General features: G+C 36.3%; 1 protein-coding gene across 1 annotated transcript in view; it reads right to left on the minus strand.

The window, feature by feature from the left end:
* LOC109068521 (UV radiation resistance-associated gene protein-like) overlaps positions 1 to 20,408 on the minus strand; it is an 88,045-nt gene that overhangs the window by 52,444 nt on the left and 15,193 nt on the right. Inside the window, 5 exon segments of the mRNA XM_042765253.1 lie at positions 90 to 150; positions 594 to 681; positions 3,495 to 3,579; positions 10,445 to 10,571; positions 15,255 to 15,360. Coding sequence (XP_042621187.1) covers positions 90 to 150; positions 594 to 681; positions 3,495 to 3,579; positions 10,445 to 10,571; positions 15,255 to 15,360 — 467 coding nt within the window.

Consider the following 20,408-nt stretch of genomic DNA (forward strand, 5'->3'; position numbering starts at 1 on the left):
TGCTCAATTCATTGGTTAATGAATAAATCCGTCTGTCACAACTTAGGAATGTTCATCCTGTATATTTAATTGCCAAACTCCAAACTTACCTTGAAAGTCTTCCGAATTAGGCAGTTTGACACCACAAATCACATAATCATTCTGATTGTTCTGCAAAGAAAACAAGAAAACAACAGAAAAGCAATCGTGAGCACAGCATTCTGGAAATAGCAGGAGCAGCCGATTAATCAAATCCTGTATACAGCAGCTGAAAAAGCTTGGCAGAGGATAGTTTGGTTTTTTAGTGTGGTTTTCTGCTCATTTTTCACTGGCTTTACTCAGTAAACTGATTTGACTGGCAGCGGGACTCTGTGGGCACCAGTCAATGTACGCACTGAACAGTAGTTCTAGGTCATACTGAGACTGTGGGAAACCAAAACTTGTTAACAGCCAGTAACACTAGAGTCTGCAAAGACCTCGACCTCTAACATTCCCAACATGCCACATGCTCCAGCCATCAGCACAAAACAAAAAAGGCAGGAAGCTCTATTATGAGTGTTTTTGTCGAGTGTGTTGAAATGTGTTGTTGTTTGTGTGTGGAATTAAACACTCACCACATCAATGGGATAAATGTAGGACAGCTCTGATATAAGCTGACGACAGCGGAAGGTGAGCTGGGCGTTGGACTTTAAAAACAGCTCTCTGTTGAAGAACAAACACAGAAGAACTTCAATATATATTCAAATTAAGTGTAATATATATTCAAATTAAGTGTAATATATATATATATATATATATATATATATATATATATATATATATTATTATAGTTAAAAAAAATGAATCTCTATTTATTTCTATATTAATATTGTTTAATAATTATCTTGCTAATACATATAATTTCTGTTAGCATTTATTATTTTTTATTATTAATATTTATTTATTTCTAGACTGATATAAATTAATATATTATTAGTAATGCAGTATATTAATAATAATAATAATTAATAATGATGATGATGATGATGATGATACATATTTAATAAATACATCAAACAAAATGAATGAATAATAATAATTGAATTAAAAATATTATATTGCTGTTAAAATAATGTTATTATCATCATTTATCTTTATTTCTATATTGACATTATTTAATATTTTATTATTATTGCAATAAAATAATAATAACAATTGCAACCATCAAATAATTTATAAATAGTTATTATTATAAATTAATAACAATAAAAGTTAAATGATTGTAAAAGCTGTTGTTAATAATAATAATAAAAAATGTAAATAAATGACATTATTATTATTACTATAGACAGTGAATACAAATGACATGTGTAAATATATTATTCTAGGAAACCTGTGTGTGCATCCACTAAAAACAAACTTGGGAACAATTGGTTAAAAAAAGTGACTTTTGAGAAAGGTTTTAGCAACATTTGTTTGCAGATGTCACTTGGTTTGATATTTATTGATATTTATATTTATCTAATAAAAAGTAATTCACACATTTTAAGTACATTTGTTTGTGTCCAAAATTGTCTAAATTCTTTTTGGAGCTACTGTATAACCAGCCAAAGTCAGTTGCAAGACAGGAAATAACAGGGAGTCCAAATGACATGGAGACGAAAGAGAAAAAGAACAAGAAGAGGAAAAAGAAGTATTAATTGCAATGTTTATACTGGCTTTAGGAAGTTCACTTTGCTAATGATGCTCTGAATCATCTCTCTAGTAATGGTAAGAACTACTCAATTATCATAACTGCCAAATTACAATGAACTTTCTCCACTCTGACCCCATCCTCCAGTGGTACAACCAACCCTAATCAGGACACATCTGTCAAGTAGGGGACACACCATTACCTCAGGACGGGGGGAGGCTGGGGGACGGGCACAGCTAAAACCAAGACCTGACTAGGTGAGGTGCAAGGGGTTGAAAAAATGTTTACTTTCCATGTTCAGCATTCAGCTACTGGGTCTGTGACTTGAGGAGAAAGATGAAGAGTAATGATAGAGGATAATGTGGTATATTCATTTACAGCCATGAAAAAGAGACCAGAAGGAAATAATGATGAGGTATGAAGGATATACCTTCCTTACTGGACTATAGCTTACATGTGGGTCCACCAGGCCTGCTCTACACCACCCAAAATCCAGTCAAAACATTTCTATCCAACCACTTTTAAACTGTGAACATAACTTGATCTGTCTTTACTGGAAGTGGGTCTCTGATTTGCCAAAAACAGCACGAGATGTGAATCAACACACAGAAGCGCCCATCTGTCCGAATGTGTATGACTGTAGTGGCAGTACTTTAAGGAGGATGAATTTAAACTTATATTTATGATTTATAATAAATAAACTACTAGTCAAAAGTTTGGAATAATTAAGATTTTTAAAAGTTTGTTATGAAAGCTCTTATGGTCACCAAGGCTGCATTTATTTGATTAAAAATACAGTCAAAACAGTAATATTGTGAAACAGTATTATAATTTGTTTTCTATTTGAATATATTAAAAAACATCAATAATCATCAGCAACCATTACACCATTCATCATCACAACATCCTCCAGAAATTATTCCAATATGCTGATTTTTTTGCCATAGAAACTTTTTTTATTTTATTATCAAAAAAAAATAAAAAAAACAGTTATACTGCTTCATGCTTTTGTGGAAACCATGATAAATTACTGTACCATTCACAAGTTTGAGGTAAGAAATATAAATAAAATAAGAATTTATACTTTTATTCAGCAAGGATGCATTAAACTGAATTGTATTAAAGACATTTATAAATTTACAACAAAAATGTTACAAATCGACTGTATATTTGTTTATATGAATAAACAAATGCTGCCCAGTGTATAAATAAATATAACACATACATTAAACATAAGAAATATAATAAATATTATATTTGTATCATATACAATATATTTAAAAAATGTGAGTGCTTTGACACATGAGCCTTGGTGTTCATGCAGATGATGCTAGTTTTCAACACTGGATTATATCATTTACTGATCCCATTTCCTTCTTCTGACATTTAAAAAAAAAAAAGGCATACTGACAAAAACAACAATATAATACCAATGTTTATTGCAACATTACCCAAGGCCTGACATCTGTGCTTCAAACAAGAGTTTGAGGAACACCAACAGACATACAAAAGAATTATTTCAGAGGTCAACCCACTGTGTATGACCCTTTGGGTCATGTCAAACCCATCAGCACTGGCACAACATACTCTGCTTATTGTCAACCGATGCAATTCGAGTGGGTGGGAAAACACAAATATACCCAGCATGCCCTCAGTCTGTTTGAGTTGACCACCTAATCTCCCAAAGCGCTCCCAAAAAATGTCTGAACGAAGGAGTACCCCATTCTGCGTCCTATCATGGTACTGTCTGACAGATGTGAGACCACTGGACTGGAGGGTAGAGAATGAGGGATGAAAAAGAGAAAAGAGAGGGACGGATAATTGTAGGTTGCCAATCTCTCACCTTTTGGCAGTGCATTCCTTCTGTAACTCCGTCAAAGACTTGCGCTCAGACTCCAGACCCTGATGCTTGGTAGACGACGCCTCCTCTGAGGAGAAGAACACAAACAGGTGGAGAGAATAAAAGAGAGGGAAAAGACGGGAACAGGTAGTCTCATGTGTGTTTGTGCAGGTGGGTTAGTCTCATCTCATATTGAATTCAATCAAATAAAACCTACATAAAAAAAACACATCCATCAATAAAAAAAAAAACACTCCACATACAGCAAAAAAAAAACTAATATACAAAAAAAAAATTCTAGTATTTTTTTACATACAATAAATATAACTGCTCAGCATTATAATAAAAAGATGAGACCATATAATCAAAACATTCCTGACTCGAAATTTGGATAACGATTCCCAGAAGCAGGATAAGACATGCTTAGATTACAAAAAGTCTGACAGTGTGTAATGATGAAATTGTGAAATTCCGCAATATTAAATACTTTCTAAACTGTTATTGTACTCGAGTACATTTATGGGTGTTAACTCAACTATGAACTTTGGCCCTGTGAACTTTTTAAAAATTACAATTAAAATATTCTGTTCACAAGTAATATTTAACTTAATTTTCATAAACACGGAACACTAAATTTTGTTCAAACATTATTGGGGCAAAATTGTTGTTTGTGTTGGAAACAATGCCACAACTAATATGCTTAAAAATGGGTAGAATGTTTTTACACGCATTGTGCCTAATTCATGAAACACAAGCAGAAATTGTTTTGTGTAAATCATTCAGAAAGTCGCTCTCGTGTAAATTTTCAGATTTATGAAAATGTCCATATTTTGAAAATGTTAGTTGGTATGAAAGAAATTCAAACCTGCTCCCTATTACATGTAAATGGTGCATAAAAAATTTAAACGTTCTGTATTCTTTTTAGACAAACTGAAGATACTGCATTTTTATGAACTATGTATTATAATGATATTTAACGAGTTCATTTGCCCTGTCTTTTTTGTTGTTTTTTACATTTTAACTTTGGGTAAAACACAGAGCTCGTCACTGTCCCTTTTACACAACCATCCAATCACAGTGGAGGAAGGGCGGGACAAACACTATATTGACCAACCATCATACTTGTATAACACAACAATGGAGAAGTAAATATTGCTAGTTACTGCATTTTTATATTCAGTAACATTACTCAAAATAAGATACTAGTAACATGTTACTGCCGTGAATATACCAAATCATAGCAAACAATGCATTAATCCAGAAAAATGCTGTCCCTTCAAAGCTCTCTCAAGTACCACCAGCTGGTCGTTTTCAGAAGAGAACCAGGCATCATGTCAGCTGGCCAAAAACACTCTGGTGGACACACGTTAATTTATTTATTTATTGTTAGGCATATAGCCTATTAGTCTCTTATGCATTTATGCAATATAACTTGCCAAACCTGTGAAATGAGTCCAAAGGATTCCACACCATTCCTAGATACGTAATTTGCGTAGCTGTAATTCATAGACGGGGAATATGCTAATTGTGAATTTACGAATGATTGAAATTCATGATTGAAATTCATTAACATGCAGACATTTAACTATCAAATCTGACCTTTACGAAGTATTTCAAAATCTAGAAGAGATTTCTCTAAAATCTCTTTTATGCATAAATAAAACACACAAAATACACCTATATACACAAAAATTTCACAAAAAAGACCCACATAAAAAATATATGTTTATATCACATTTTTTTAGATTTTCAGATTGATTAATTATCTTATTTTAGGATTGAATGCCTGGGTCTGGAAACAATAAATAATAACAATGAAACAATGGATTCTAAACATGAAAGGCATTTGATAAGTAGAAAATTTAAATGAAGGCATTGAAAACATTCAATGGAAACAGTACAGCAAATCTCCATCTGATTTGCTGGAAAGCGATAGATGGTGATGGTGTTCAAAGAAATTTTCCAACCTAGCCTGCATGGCCACACTACCCCCATGTCATCAAAGCATCAGCCAGGAGTGAGCATCCGTGTGGGTATGTGTGAGTGAGAGTTGCAATGGAATGCATGTGTCAGCCCCACTTCTATGCAATACTTTTGTGGTCCATTATTTCAGAAATACCATCCACAGAAGAGGGAAAATAGAGAAAGAGAAAGAATGCAAGAGAGATTAATGAGTGAGAAATAAAGAGAGGTGGAGGTTTTAAATTCTTTCTACAGACAGATCAAAAGGAAGATAGGCTGAAATTGTGGTGTGCCTCAGGTCTCTGTCTTAGGACCAATACATATACAGTATTAGCCAGAGGAGAACTGGCCCCCCGACTGAGCCTGATTTCTCCCAAGGTATTTTCTCCATTTCTTTTACTGATGGAGTTTTGGTTCTTTGCCACTGTCGCCTTTGGCTTGCTTAGTTGGGGACGCTTGACTGATTGCATGTGGTCAGGATTGCATGAAGATTCTACAAAATTCAAGCATAAAGTCATACGGGTTCGGAATACCGTGAGAGAGAGTAAACGATGACCATTTTCGGGTGAACAATTCCTTTAAAGAGTTGATTCTTGTCTGTTCTTTTCCACTTCACTTATATAAAATAAGAGTAGAAAGAGAGAAAATCAAAGCAGACTGTCTGGTTTTTTTTTAAAAAAAGGGGGAGGGGGGCAAAATTGCTTTGTTCTGACCCGCACTTGTAAAAACAGAGAGCGTCTGCTTTATAATATGCCTCACATTCTCTTCTCTTTTACTGCTCTGTGGGATCTCTCTGTCCTGAAGCAAAGCTTGGCGGGACATCCTGGACCCTGGTACTGTCTTTCTGAAGACATGGGAGGTGTGAACCAGGGAAATTGGAAGAGAGATCATTGTCGCTGGAGCAAAGCGGTCCCATATGCAAAGCCTTGAACCTCTCATTAGGACTAGACAGCAGGAAAAAGAAAAAGGGCCAGAGGCAGAGAGAAAGACTTAAAGGTCTAAACGCTTTTGTTCTCTACTTGTTCTCTTTAAACGATCCCCTATGACAAACTCTGCTTTAGTAATATTGCCTCTCTCGGCCATCAGAGTTGTCAGCACCAGTTTAAGGCCTCCTCTTCGCCGCCCACACCTTTCCTAAAGACTACTGGGAGGAAGTCATCTGCGTTTGCACTGGAGAAACAACAGCAGAGCTTAAAGGGATTGTTCACCCAATAATATAAATTCTGTCATCATTTACTCACCATCAATCTTATTTTGGCTGTGAAGCACAAAAAGACATTTTGAAGAAAGTTTCAGCTGTTTTTATCCATACAATCAAGTTAATGAGGACCAAAACAACACCGGACCACATAGACTTCCATTGTATGAACAAAAATGACCATTGAGACAATTAATACATATTAAAAATAGTTTCTTTTATGTTCAACAGAAATAACTGATCTGGAAAATTACAGATGGAAATATTCACTGACAAGCATTTTTTTTTAATCTTGGCCAACAATGAGATGAAAAAATGCATGAAAGCTAAACCATAGAAAACTGAAGCTAAACCCTAAAAAAACTGAAGCAAACAGGTGTTCTGAAAAAGGACTAGTGAAAGTGTGTCCCCTTGCTCTGTACTAATATTTTTTTATATTCTTTACATTTTCCTCTTCATTTGTGGAATGCATCCGCATCTGACGTTTACAGGTTCTCGGTCCCGAGTGCAACTACAGATCATAACGACGTCAAATCGCTTTTACGGGCATAATTTACAACATGTGCACGGACGTGACGAGAAATTAGAGCGGGGGAAACAGTGACAGGAGGCTTGACCCTGCAAAGCTTTATTCTGTGCTTCAATGGAAACGAGGAAGCGCTCAGTGACCAGAACCGGCGGGGGAGTGCAAAAGCACATGGCTGCAGCTTTGTACATTAAACAGAGATGAGACGTGGTTACACTTAAGTCATTTTGTGCAATTTCTGGCAATCTCCCTTTGTAAGTGGGATAAACTACGGTAGTTTTGGAAGGAGGCTTTCATGCTGTTTCTCAGAGTACTGGCCCGGTTAGTATCACACCAAATAAGTGGTGACTGACAATAGCTTAAAGGACCATTAGTGTTTAAATGAAATTTGGGTGTGGGGAATTTGTTAGCAAGAATGGGAAAGGAAGGCTTCAACTGAAAAGAACATGACGGGAAAGAAAAAAGTAGGAAACTCTTTGTTTCTCTCATATAGCTCCCTGAAGAACGTTTTTCTCCCTATTTTTTACTAATAATAACCCACTGAATATCTCATACTAAGGAGATGAAAGCAAAGCAGGGAAAGGGAAGCAAAAAATTTTATGCATTTTTAATGCAACATAAAGGCCATCCAATCTTTGTAAGCAACTTTTTGGATAACCAAATCGATGCATTAATATTAAATGGTTTTGGTAGTTATCATAATGCCATATAGTTTTAGTGATGGCTATTTCACTATTTTCGGTAACTGAAATTAAACTGAAATAAAATAAAATAAAATATAAATATTAGATGACTAACAAAACCTAAAATCCTTAAGTGAAAAATAAAACAGCCTTGGCAACTAACTGATATAAGTTGAAGTACTAATATTACAAAATTAAAAACCTTGGTTTAATAAAATTAACTAAAATGAAAGCCACTAAAAACATTTTGTTATTTAAAAATAAAAATAATTCATTCCTTAATTTGAATTAAAATTAAATAAATTGAAAACAAAATTAAATATAAAAAGAAACATTTTTGCAATTTACCCAGGCAACATTTCTCATATTTATTTAGGTTTAACTTGACATACTAAAAAAACTAACAAAAAATGAAATAAAAATTCATTAATTAATTAAAACAACTATACAGACATAAATAAAAAAAACTACTAAATGACCAAAAACAGGGAAATTACTAAAACTTTAACTAAAATGAAAGTGGAAAGTATGGAAATAAAAATGGATTCAAAATATTAAAACTATAATAGTATCTCGACAATACTAAAATAACACTGACTAAAATGAAACATGAATAAATTCAAGATAAATAGAAATTCTTTTAAAAAGCAAAAACTAAAAATAAATATGACAAGCACAGAAAATTATAAAACTTAAAAAATAAAATGATACTAAAATAAACATGGGTAGAGTGCAGGATTTTTGCATTTTAAATTATCCACTGACTTTCTTACAAATTTGGTAAACGCCGAAAGAAAGAAAGAAAGAAAGAAAGAAAGAAAGAAAGAAAGAAAGAAAGAAAGAAAGAAAGAAAGAAAGAAAGAAAGAAAGAAAGAAAGAAAGAAAGAAAGAAAGAAAGAAAGAAAGAAAGAAAGAAAGAAAGAAAGAAAGAATAAATGAAGCGGGAGTCAAGCGGTGTGCCATCATCCTTTCCTCGTACTCCAGTTCAAATAATTTTTTTTCTACAGCACTTAAAAAGGCTTTTCCTGTGTGTGAATATGAATGGGCCGCTCCCTTCAGCTCCAGTCAGGACAGGCTCCTCTCGGCAGAGGCTGTTGGGTAGACTTCATCCATCTAGAACAGACCTTTCCCTGAACCCCAAATCTGTTGTTTGTTTCTACACACTAGGAGATCGGGAATACAATGCATTGTGGGATGGCAAGTACCAGGCCACTCAATCATTATAGTTGTGCAAGCGTGCGTATATGTATTCTATATGAACCCACAGTATGCAGCCCAACCCTTTACTCAAACACCAGCCACCACATCAATCAAACTCACCTCTTTGCACCACCCACCCATGCTCAACATTTGGCAAATATAAAGAGCAGGGTTCAGAAATCAAACATGAATGGCAGGACGCTGTGACGAATGGGGCGGGAAGGAACTTAAGCTTTGAATAAACTCTGAATGTTCAGTGTCCGCCTGCACAGTTTGAATCTTTGATGGAAGCAGTGTAGAGTAACATAACATAACATAAGAGAATAATGAGACCACTAAATCACAACAAACACGGGTGGTGGTGGTCTGGACGGGCCAAAACTCCAGAAGTGCCATTTTGCTACAAGAGGATTTATCATTGGAGAAACTGACGAAATATGACTGACAACATGGTTTAACTAGGCATGTATATAATGTTAATCAAAAAATGAGCTCAAATCAGTCATGACAGGCAATGTGTACGTCATTTGATTGGGCAGTGCCGCACAAATTAAAATCTCTGAAAGAAATTTTCTTAAAGAAGTGCAATGGGAAGTCGGATTCCCAACATAAAAACTCAAACCCCCGAATTCCAACAGGACGATGTCATGTGAACACTGCGAACACAGCGATTAGTTGTAAACAATCCCTTTTATGCAAATCACTGAGTCTAAATTCCTGAATGACAGTATTACAAGATCATAAAATCATTTTGGCAAACGTTTGCTGTGACAGGTGTGTAAAACATGGCAAATGATCTTTATTGCCAATCACTCGCCATCTAAACAAACACTTACAATGCCGTTTGTGTTTTTATACCTCTTTGAAAAGTGTTTTGTTGGTTGGTAGATACAGATATCAAGCTGAATGATATCATAAATGATTGACCACATCACTAAACATTAAATAAGTTCTGAATGGCTGCAATTTTGTTGCTTCCTGCAACCTCTTCAGTTTAAGTGCGAACAGGAAAAATATTTGATGCTGGACTCTACTTGAAGGCTGGTAAGATGTAAAACAACTGCCTTGCTCAATTCAAGGCATGGAAATACATTTATATGAGAAAGTGGACAGCCAGAGTTTTAGATCTGGAAATACATTTTAGCAGATGGAACTCTATACGGTCCTCCAAAATACTGGAACACACGTGAAGTTACATCAGTGAAAAATAAGATGAAGAGTTTCACAGCACATTCTGTCTGACACAGTTTTGGAAGAGAACGCTGCCCGATCGCACATGTGTGGGGATTTGAACCACTGGTGTATAACAGTACAGAGGAAGAAAGTAGAAGAAGAAAAGTGGGACAGATCTCTCTCAGTTACATGGTTTGGTGAATTTGGTTACCTTTCTTTACAAGCTGCGTTCTCTCTTTCTGCATCATGTCCCTTTCTCTCGTCAGTGCCTTCTTCTGTCTCTCCAACTCGCACCTCAGAATCCCGATACGTAGCTGCATACACTCCCTCTCTTTCTTCTGAGGAAAGAGACAGCATTAAGGTGGATCATTTTTGTGGAAAACCTTGCTCTTTTCCATTCTTACCTATTCCATTCCCATACCTACTGCACTGTGTTGCTTAATTATTAAGAAAATGACGTTTAACAACAGATTAGACATGTTAATGCTGCATTTTGAAGGTAAATTTCACATAATTTCATTTAGATCAAAATATTTAGGCATTCAGCATGTGTAGAGATGACGTATGCAACAGAAATGCTTATTCAATCATAAATTAATGTACACATTTTGTTCATTTTTAAATACACTACCATTCAAAAGTTTAGTCAAGTGTTTTTTTTTTGTTGTTGTTTTTTTTTAAGAAATGTAAGCTTTTAATCAGCAAGGATTAATTAAATTGATCAAAAGTGACAGTAAAGACATTTGTAATGTTATAAAAGATTACTAATTTAAAAAAAAAATGCTGTTCTTTTGAATTTCTATTCATCAAAAAAAGCTTTGTAATGATTTCTGAAGGATCATGAGACACGCAAAGACTGGAGTAATTGCTGTTGAAAATTCAGCTTTGGCATTACAAGTATAATCAGTATTTTAAAACATGTTAATCTAGAAAACTCTGTCTGTGTGTGTGTGTGTGTGTGTGTGTGTGTGTGTGTGTGTGTGTGTGTGTGTGTGTGTGTGTGTGTGTGTGTGTGTGTGTGTGTGTGTGTGTGTGTGTGACCATAAGAGACTCCTTTCAAAACATTTTAAAAAATCTTACTGACTCCAAATTATATATATATATATATATACACACACACACACACACACACACACACACACATGTGTGTATTTCATATAAGACAGTATATATTTGTATATATTGTACTGTTTAATATATATTAAATAAATATATATTTTTGCACTACCCTGTAAAACACTTTGGAAAGAAAGTAGATGCCACATTAATGTAATAAAAAACAAGGGTTGATTTTTTTAAGCAGATTACAGCAGACATCAGTGCCAGATCTTCCCTCAGCTTCTCCAGCACCCAGCACAGATGAGTCCACAGCAGATCTATCTGATCTACATCTACAGCCCTGCGGCTTTCGGGACTGTTAGTGAGCCAAGTGCACTAATGAGGACCAGTGATCTGACAAGGGTGAAAGTGGGATCAAGAGCAGATAGGAGAAGAAAGAGAGAGCGAGAGGAGAGATAACACGCAGAGAAAATTCACTGTCTTTAAACTCTGTGATTGGTGGTGGTGATCCCTATCATAACTAGAACTGCAGAGTTTAATTCAGAGCAGGATGGAGGAGCATCTAAAGAAAAGTTTGATCCTGGATCCACTCAAATATGCAAGTCCAGAAACTTACAGCAAGAGCATTAATTTGATGTCTCTTTCTATAAAGACATGACGCCGCACACCACAGGTTGTTAAGGAAATGGAGTGGAAATGAAATCTCCAGGATCTACTGGATCTTGTATTTTTGCACTTGGCAGCTAAGGAAGTGTCAATCAAAGAGACTGCGATAGAGAAGATAGCACTTTTATCTTCAGATAGCTTGAGACCTAGATCTTGCATGTTTTACAATCAAACGCCACTGGCACGACAAACATATGACTTTGCACACATAGTTAAATATTTCAAAAATGAACATGCACGCGACAAGATTTTTACAGAAAAAAAGTAGGGATTAATACACAGATTGATACTGATGAGGTAAAAATCATTTTCACTATATGGTTGATATTTAAATTTTATGCTACTTTGTGTAAAAATAAAATAAAATAAAAAAGATTAAAAAAATGTAAAAATTTAGGCATCACAACATTATTAAAAGCATGAAAGTTTTTCATTTAGATTTTTTTTTATCTTTTTCATTTTTGAAAAAGATTACATTTAATAGTTATTCAGTTATTACATTTTTAAAGATTAACTTTAAGTGATATTACATGACAGTAAAGGTAACCTACATGTAAAAAAAACAAGCAGAAATGAACATGCCCAATTAAATATCATTTAATGGTCAATATATCGATATCAGCTGTTAAATAAAAACATAAATATCATGAATATAAAAAACAAAAACAAATGTCGGGTGAAAAAAATCAAAGTAAATAAAGTTAGCAAACAAATAAATAAATAAATAGCTCTTCTAAAAAACAAAAAATTGTCCAACTAAATTCAAAGATTAGCTGTACTCTAGCATATAGATTATCTTCAAAGCAAGCACAGATGGACTAAAAGCCACAAACCTTTAAGGCATGAAACTTACATCCTCTCAAACACTAAAATCACAGTCTGCTCTAATCGGCAGAAATGAAAAAATACAGAATAATTCAATTAGTGTAGCAATAACCGGTACAGTGCAGTGAGCGTGCATGGGCTGATTGATTGCCTGAAGTGCCCTAATAGGCTCAAAACTGACCTGAGGCCAGGGAGAAGTGACAACATGGCTGTTTCAGCAGTGAACGCTCTGATCTGTAATCAGCTTCGCATAACCTCAAGCCTGAAGGAAAACTCAAAACAGATTTTTGCTCATTAAACGCAGTAACTGATACACTTTGCAGGAATTTCAGACCTTCGCTGACCTTTCGTGCGGTCCAGGTAGCGCTCATGTGATTGAGGGAGAGTGTCAGCTATTAGTGTAAACGTATCCTGAAATTTGACATGTGGAGAACTCCAGAAACTTGCCAATTCGTTTTTGGAATGGAAGTGACTTCACAGTCATTCACAGAGACTTGACGAACTACCGAAAGAAAGACGTGTGATAATATTCCCAACATATGTAAGTTTCAGAAGGCTTTTAGAGTCTTTGGACAGATATCGTATTGGATATTGTAACACAAATTAACTTATAATTATTACATGTCGTATTGTGTATGCTTTTGCATGTTTGTTCATAAGATACGCTTTCTCCAAAACACTTTGGCAACTTCATTCATTTCTGAATGAAGTTTCTGTCACAACCATTTCTGGCTCAATTGGATTCGAGCAACAGTGAGAGGAAAAAAGTTAGGTGAGTCATTCTTTGCTTTGGCCAACCAAAAAAAAAAAAAACGTGGAACCAAAAAGGCATATGGTATGATAATATGGTAAACGAGGTTTGAAAACAGAACGGCAAAACTCCAAAGAAAATGACAGACCTCCATGATACTGAGACAGCGGAGATCAACAGAAGGTGCTGAGAAAACAGCATTTCAACAGGTGGAGAGGCCGCCGCCATACAAACACTAAGCACTTAAACATCAAAGCCAGCTGGGTGTGTGTGTGGTATGGGCATCACAGTAATGGTGTCTTTATGTACTTGTGTACTGGTGTCTGGTGTCTTTATGACTCACAAGTGTGTGAGAGGGCAAATGTGAGTCAAGGAGTCTTTCATTCTCACTCATTCAAGTGATTTCTGGTGTCTTTCTAAGATGTGGTACATCCGAATATAATCACAATCCTTTATCATCCCTTATTTCCTGTATGCAGTCTGATGACAAAAAGTTACAAATACAATTACAAAAATAATTTTTTGCTTAATATTTTGCATTAGATTACAAAACATTAAACCAAAAAAAATAAGGCTTGAAAACTGTTCGCTGCCTAAGTAGACATTGAGGCAGAGCACTAAGCTGAAGAATTCGAGACAAGAAGAAAAAAATATAATGTGTGTGTGATTATGCTCATTCTGAGTGGAAGATGTCTGGGCATTTGCAGCCTACTGAAAGACGAGGGACTTTTTAAGTGTTCATGAACTACAAACACGACTTGAAATCCTCCCCGGACGACTGCGTTTTTGCAGCTGCTGCCTGCCTTGAAAAATCCTAAATATGTATTCCTTTTACTTTTAATTCTTCAGTAGAATATAGTGAGTGTGGAAACACAAACATTGCACAGTGATATGTAGAGGAGGCATAAAGCAGTGGGATTCAGGAAATCTCTAAATCCATCAAAACACGGGATACAAGAACCATCCGAGGACCTAATGACGAATTTATGAGGATCGGTGTAGCACAAGATACACAACGCTAAGGCCATTTACCATACTGCTGCTGTTTGTGTTGAGTGACTGGGTACCCAGACTTCCTGTCTCAAACTGAAGGTACTAGCACCAGCATACTAAACTAGCAAAAAACAACACTGCAACAGCTCGAAATATTGGTTGCAAGCTTTAAATCGGTAAAAACATTCCCTGTACTAGGAATGTTTTTTACCCACTCAAATTTCTTTGCAAAGAAAATCTATGTATAATGATTTCTTTTGATAATACAAGCGCCAGCTAATAGTATGTAGTTTTAATTTGTAATGTTTTCCAATAGTACTTTCTAGGACATTGACTAAAGTGAAATGCTTGTCTGTTACACTGCTAGATACCAGGTCTATACTGCCATCCCTCATGAAAGAGTAATTCTGTGAGCCTGGAAAGACTATATCTCCACTACAGAGTGAAGTATTGTATTTTAAATTAAGTTTGACAATCTGCTATAAAATTCTGTCAAGCATACAGCAACTGTAAATTTAGCCTTTTATACTTGCAGAGGTGCTTTACAGAGACTTACCATCAGTGCTTTGTACCAGGTGCAAAGGAAAAGAAAACCCAACAGGCCAGATAGGATTTATGAAGTTAGAGAACGCATACAGAATATAAAAATAATCCTGAATGAATAAGAGCACACAAGCAGACCTAGACAACCCAAGAAATCCCACTAGTTTGATTTGTTGGCTCTCACCTTTTCTGTGCAGGACGCTGTTGTCCTTAGTTTCTCTTCAATTTCCTTCCCGATCTTCTGAACAGTCACTTGAGTCTGCTTAATGGCTCTCTGGGCCGTGTGCAGCCTGTGGAGGAAACACACACAGGATGCATCACTGTTACGGTTGAGAATCTGAGGAAGAATTGGTTCCAAGTGCTGGAACTGAATGATTTCATGACATGAATGCAGACAGAACATTGTAAAAAAGTACTCAGACTGAGTCTCCTCCATAACAGAAACAAAAAAAAAAAATTGATGTTTTATCAGAGCTGTGAGCCTAATAAGAATACTACAAAGACAAAAAAGGCAGACTGAATAATTTCTAGGGGAATTATTTTCTTTGAATATGAAATGTTTTGAGCATTTGTATAACAAAACCTAACTGAAACACAATCAGTGTTTGGATCTTGACTCAAATAAATGGAATTAGGTCAATCAAATGAAGGACGACAGCAGACTTATGTAAACAACCACACTCAGATGTAATGGAAACAGCCGCATGTGAAGAGGAGATGATTTCACATGGTGACCGATTTCAGATTTATATTGGCAGTAATTAGAGAACACATAAACTGAAAACTCATGACAGGACCGCTGGACCAAAGGAAGGTCAGGCATTGTTTTTGTATTGTTTGTTTATTTCCCAAAGGCAATGGGCTTGTTAAGATAAACTTTTATAAATAACAGGATTGTTAAGAGATTAATAACACCGCAGATGGGTCGCATCTTTGTGCCTGTTGTTTGCACCATGGTTCTCATTTGGTGCCTCATTTTCTGACTCATCTGGTTTTACAACCACACCAAATGGTTTCAATACCCATTGTTTAATCACAGTGGTATGGTGAAAATTTTGATTCACCTGAAGGCCATTCCAAGACAAGAGGGTATAAATATTCTGTCAAAGCAAATTTAGGAATTAGTGCTTTAATGGATTTTAATACAGTCCCAGAAATAAAGACATATAAATTTAGTTTATCTATTTGTCCAACCATTTGCAGACAGTGGGCCCTATTTTAAATGATCTAAGCGCATGATCTAAAGCGCACGGCGCAGGTGCACTCAGGGCATGTGCAAATCCACTTTTGCTAGTTTAACGACGGGAAACCGGTCGGTGCGCCTGGGCGAATGGTCTAAATGGGTTGTCCCTATTATCTTAATGAGTAATGGGTGTTTTTTTGGGCGTAACGTGCAATAAACCAATCAGAGTCTCATCTCCCATCCCCTTTAAAAGCCAGTTGCGCTCGTCCCATGGCGGGTTCGCTATTAACATGGCGGAAGGTAATTTTTCCTTTGTAAAAATGTTTGTGTGCTGCTGCGCGTCCCTGTGTGTGGAATAATCAAAGCGTATCTTTGCACTATTTAAATAAAAAAAAAATGTTGCGCCAGACTTTAGACCAGGTTTGAGTTGGTCTATGATACAGTCTATTTTCAGTTCCTCAAAATTAGCAACGTGCCAACAAAACACCTGAACACACCTCTTTTTTAGACCAGCACACCCATGGGCGCAAATGCATTTGCCATTTAAACAAAGTGGCACAGGACAGGAAAATGAGAACTGCGTCAGGCTGAAACTAGCAAAAACACTTGTGCCGAGCCTTACGCCGGGTGTATGATAGGGCCCAGTAGACATGTTTAGGAAACCTGTCACCAAAAGTCACCAAACAGAACGCAATTCCATTTTTGTGACACTAGGGGCACAAAATGCCACATTTACTGTAAAGAAGAATGTTTTTTTAAGCTTGTTTGCACATTCTGGTTTTCTCTCCGAAAAATAACAGCAGCATAAGACAACAATCTGTGAACTACAGGAACTATCAATCAGGGCTTGATTGCACTCATATGAGCTTTCAGCACCACTAAGCCTCATGGGAAAGAAAATGAAAGAAAAAAATCTCCAGGCCTGTTTGAAAGTAAAAGAATCCATATACATATGATCATTGCACAGTAAAACGCACATACACAAAAGCCTTAACTTCTTTCATTAATTTTGTACACTGCTTTTACATTAATAAACTCCTGTTCTCTGATTGGCTGAGCAAATGGTTTAAATATCTATATTTGGATATCAAGCTGCCATTTGCGGTTCTTGCTAGCGTATTCCCACTCAAGAGACTTTCATGAATGGCGGCTGGGAGATCGGCCACACAACCTTTCAGGGATGGTGTACAATTTACTTTTTCACACTCTCCTCACTCGCTCTTTCTTTCTCTTTGTTTTTGAACAGTAGGATTAGGACATTTACACTGGAGTCCCGCAAGGAGAATCATAAGTGCACATGGCCGGGTTTAAAATCAAACTAGACATGAAGCAGATGCTAATTAGCACACAAACTACAGCTGTTGTGCAATGTAGATGACTGCAGGTTTCAACAAAGGAGTCAAGGCTAGCCTATTTTGCCCCTGCTGGAATATGCCGCAACTACACCAATCCTGGGAAAACTGCAAACACCACATTGAGTTCAACAGGGAGAGATTTTCCTTCCACATGCTGACAAAAACCTTGCAATGTATCTTCCCATCTCTGGGGCCTGTCTGAATCCATCGTGGGGGGCTATGAGTACTTTGTGACACGGCTTTACTATTTTCTACCACTGTTTTCTTCCCAAAGCTCTTAGGCTGATGACTTCATTTTCTCACACATCATTTGTTAACAATCATCGAATTGCAGCAATCCAATTAGAGGTCCGAGAGAGAACTGAGAAATGGCCAGCTTCTGATCCAGACCATCAAGATTCTCCTATGACTAGCTTTAGAGAATTCAAACAGTTTGTTGACAAAGGTTAAGTGCCAATATCAGCACAGTGAAACAATGCAGACACACGGGTCCAAAACTAGACCTTCAAACATGCTAAAATGCTCTACATCTACATCAGAAGTACAGCTGACCTGACACAACAAGCAAAGATCATACAAAAGTGATCTACTTTTAACAAACCCTTGTGAAACTGAATAAAGTTTCAGAAAAGTAAAGTTTTATTATAGTCTACACACAACTATGGTGATAATTTCTGGTGGTTGCCCACCAAAACTATATAACGCACAACTACGATTTCAATAAATCCACATATTCTTCTACATACTGTACCTCTTTTAGTGAAGCTTGAGATCGGAAAACCTACACCACACTCGCTCATATTTGGGGCCTCCCCTTTTCTCATCTTGCACTTTTCCCAGCAGCACTCTGCATGAGCTGACCAGGTCATAAATCACCGGGCCTTTAAAATCTACCCTGTAACAAGTTCACACAGTGACAGGAAAAATATTATTTTTTTTTATCAGCCGTGTCTCTTGTTATATGCTGGGTGATATGGCATGTCGATAAGTCAAGTCAAAGCTGATTTGACAGCTTTATCGTCGCCATGACTGAGATGAAGAAACCTGATAGGCCACTTCCCCCAGGTGAGCGGCAGTTATCGCCCAATCGGATTTCACGCATGTCTGCACTCTTATCAGCCCTCAACCCGTCTACCAGTCAACACCTATCGCCCCCAGCCAATCAGAGAAGGGTACAGGAGGTTACCCGGCAACAGGCAAGTCACCTCAGACATCAAACACACTCTAGTATAAAAACACAAACACCTCAAGCACAACAGATTTCTCTTCCAGCGAATCAAGTAGTAAAAACTTAGGCAATGATTTTGCGATTACCATTGCAGTGAAACTGGGTGCAGTGACCCAGTTACAGGTTACGACTACGAGGTTGCGTTTACTAAGTCAATCGTAACTGTTACTATACTTTTTACACATTTCAACAGTGTTAGTGATTTTAACAAAGTATTAAGTTTCTGCACACTATGAAAATTAGTATGAAAAACAGTATTAGAATCAAACATTTAATCACTTATTCAGGAAAAGTGGGCAATTACTCTTCTATGCAATCAAACTATCGATTTTTACCCTAGCAACAACTCAAAACACCCTACATACTGCAATATAATGCAATCACCCTATATACTGGCAACCATCTAGAACACCCTAGCAAACGCAGCACGTTGTTTATTAGTAGTAGTGCTCTAAGTAGCATTCAGAACATATTAGCAACCACAGAGCAACAGCCCTAGAAACACACTACACAAAATACCTTAACAACAGCACAGCAATGCCCTAGAAAAATGCCAGCCACCCCTTGGAACAGCTTAGCAACTACATAGCAATGCCCTAGCAACACACTAACTACCCCTCAGCAACACTCTGTCAACCATTCCCAAAAGACATTTAGCAAATGGATAGAAATGTGCTAACTACCACTCTGAACACCATAGCAACTGCACAGCAACACCCTGGCAACCACAAGGAACACAATAGAGGCATTAAAACCACAACAAGGAGGACTGAATGAAAAAAATAATAATAATAAACATAGAAAAGCATTAACTTCTTGACCTGAAATGCAAATTACTTCATTCCAGAGTTGCTGGAACAAGAACAGAGATGTGTTATTGTAAACAGGGTTCTCTCTTTCGTTTTAACTTTCCTTTTCTCCCAAATTTACCTCTTGGTGTGTTTATGTATTTACCGTTCAGTGATAACCAAATAAATCTAGACTAGTGTTTGTTTGCAAGACAGCAGCGCAGCATTGTAAAACCAGGCTGAAAATAAAGACAGATGCTAGATGAGAAGAACAAAGATGCGCTCTGAGAGGGTTTGATGGCCACCTCATGAAATATCCTGAAATTGCTTGGAGAGACTGGAGCATGTCAAACCCAATCACATTTTGCTGCTCAATCGTGACATTGTTTGCCGCTGGTTAAGATGAAGATCCTGCACAGCCCACTAAAAGATATAAACACACATTAAATATTCTGTTCTTCATTTCTTACTGCCATTTTTCCCCATTTGTCTTCTCATCTCATGACTTGTCCTACAAAACCTCCTGTACACGCAGTAAGCGTAAGAAATGACTTTTTAAAGTAATTTCTTTAATATTTCCTTTATGTATACGATCAGATGATAACTTTCACTATGTTAATATAGACATTTGTCTTTTCCAACTTCTACTAGTTGTAGCAGTGTTTTTGTGTATTAATAACACTATTATATTATTAATATTGAATTAGCATTTTTTTTTTTTTTCGGTTTTCATTTTAATTTTAGTTTAAGTTTTAGCAATTGTGTTATGTGCTTTTGTAATTTT

This window comes from Cyprinus carpio, chromosome A10, assembly GCF_018340385.1.
Source record: "Cyprinus carpio isolate SPL01 chromosome A10, ASM1834038v1, whole genome shotgun sequence".
Classification (NCBI taxonomy): Eukaryota; Metazoa; Chordata; class Actinopteri; order Cypriniformes; family Cyprinidae; genus Cyprinus; species Cyprinus carpio.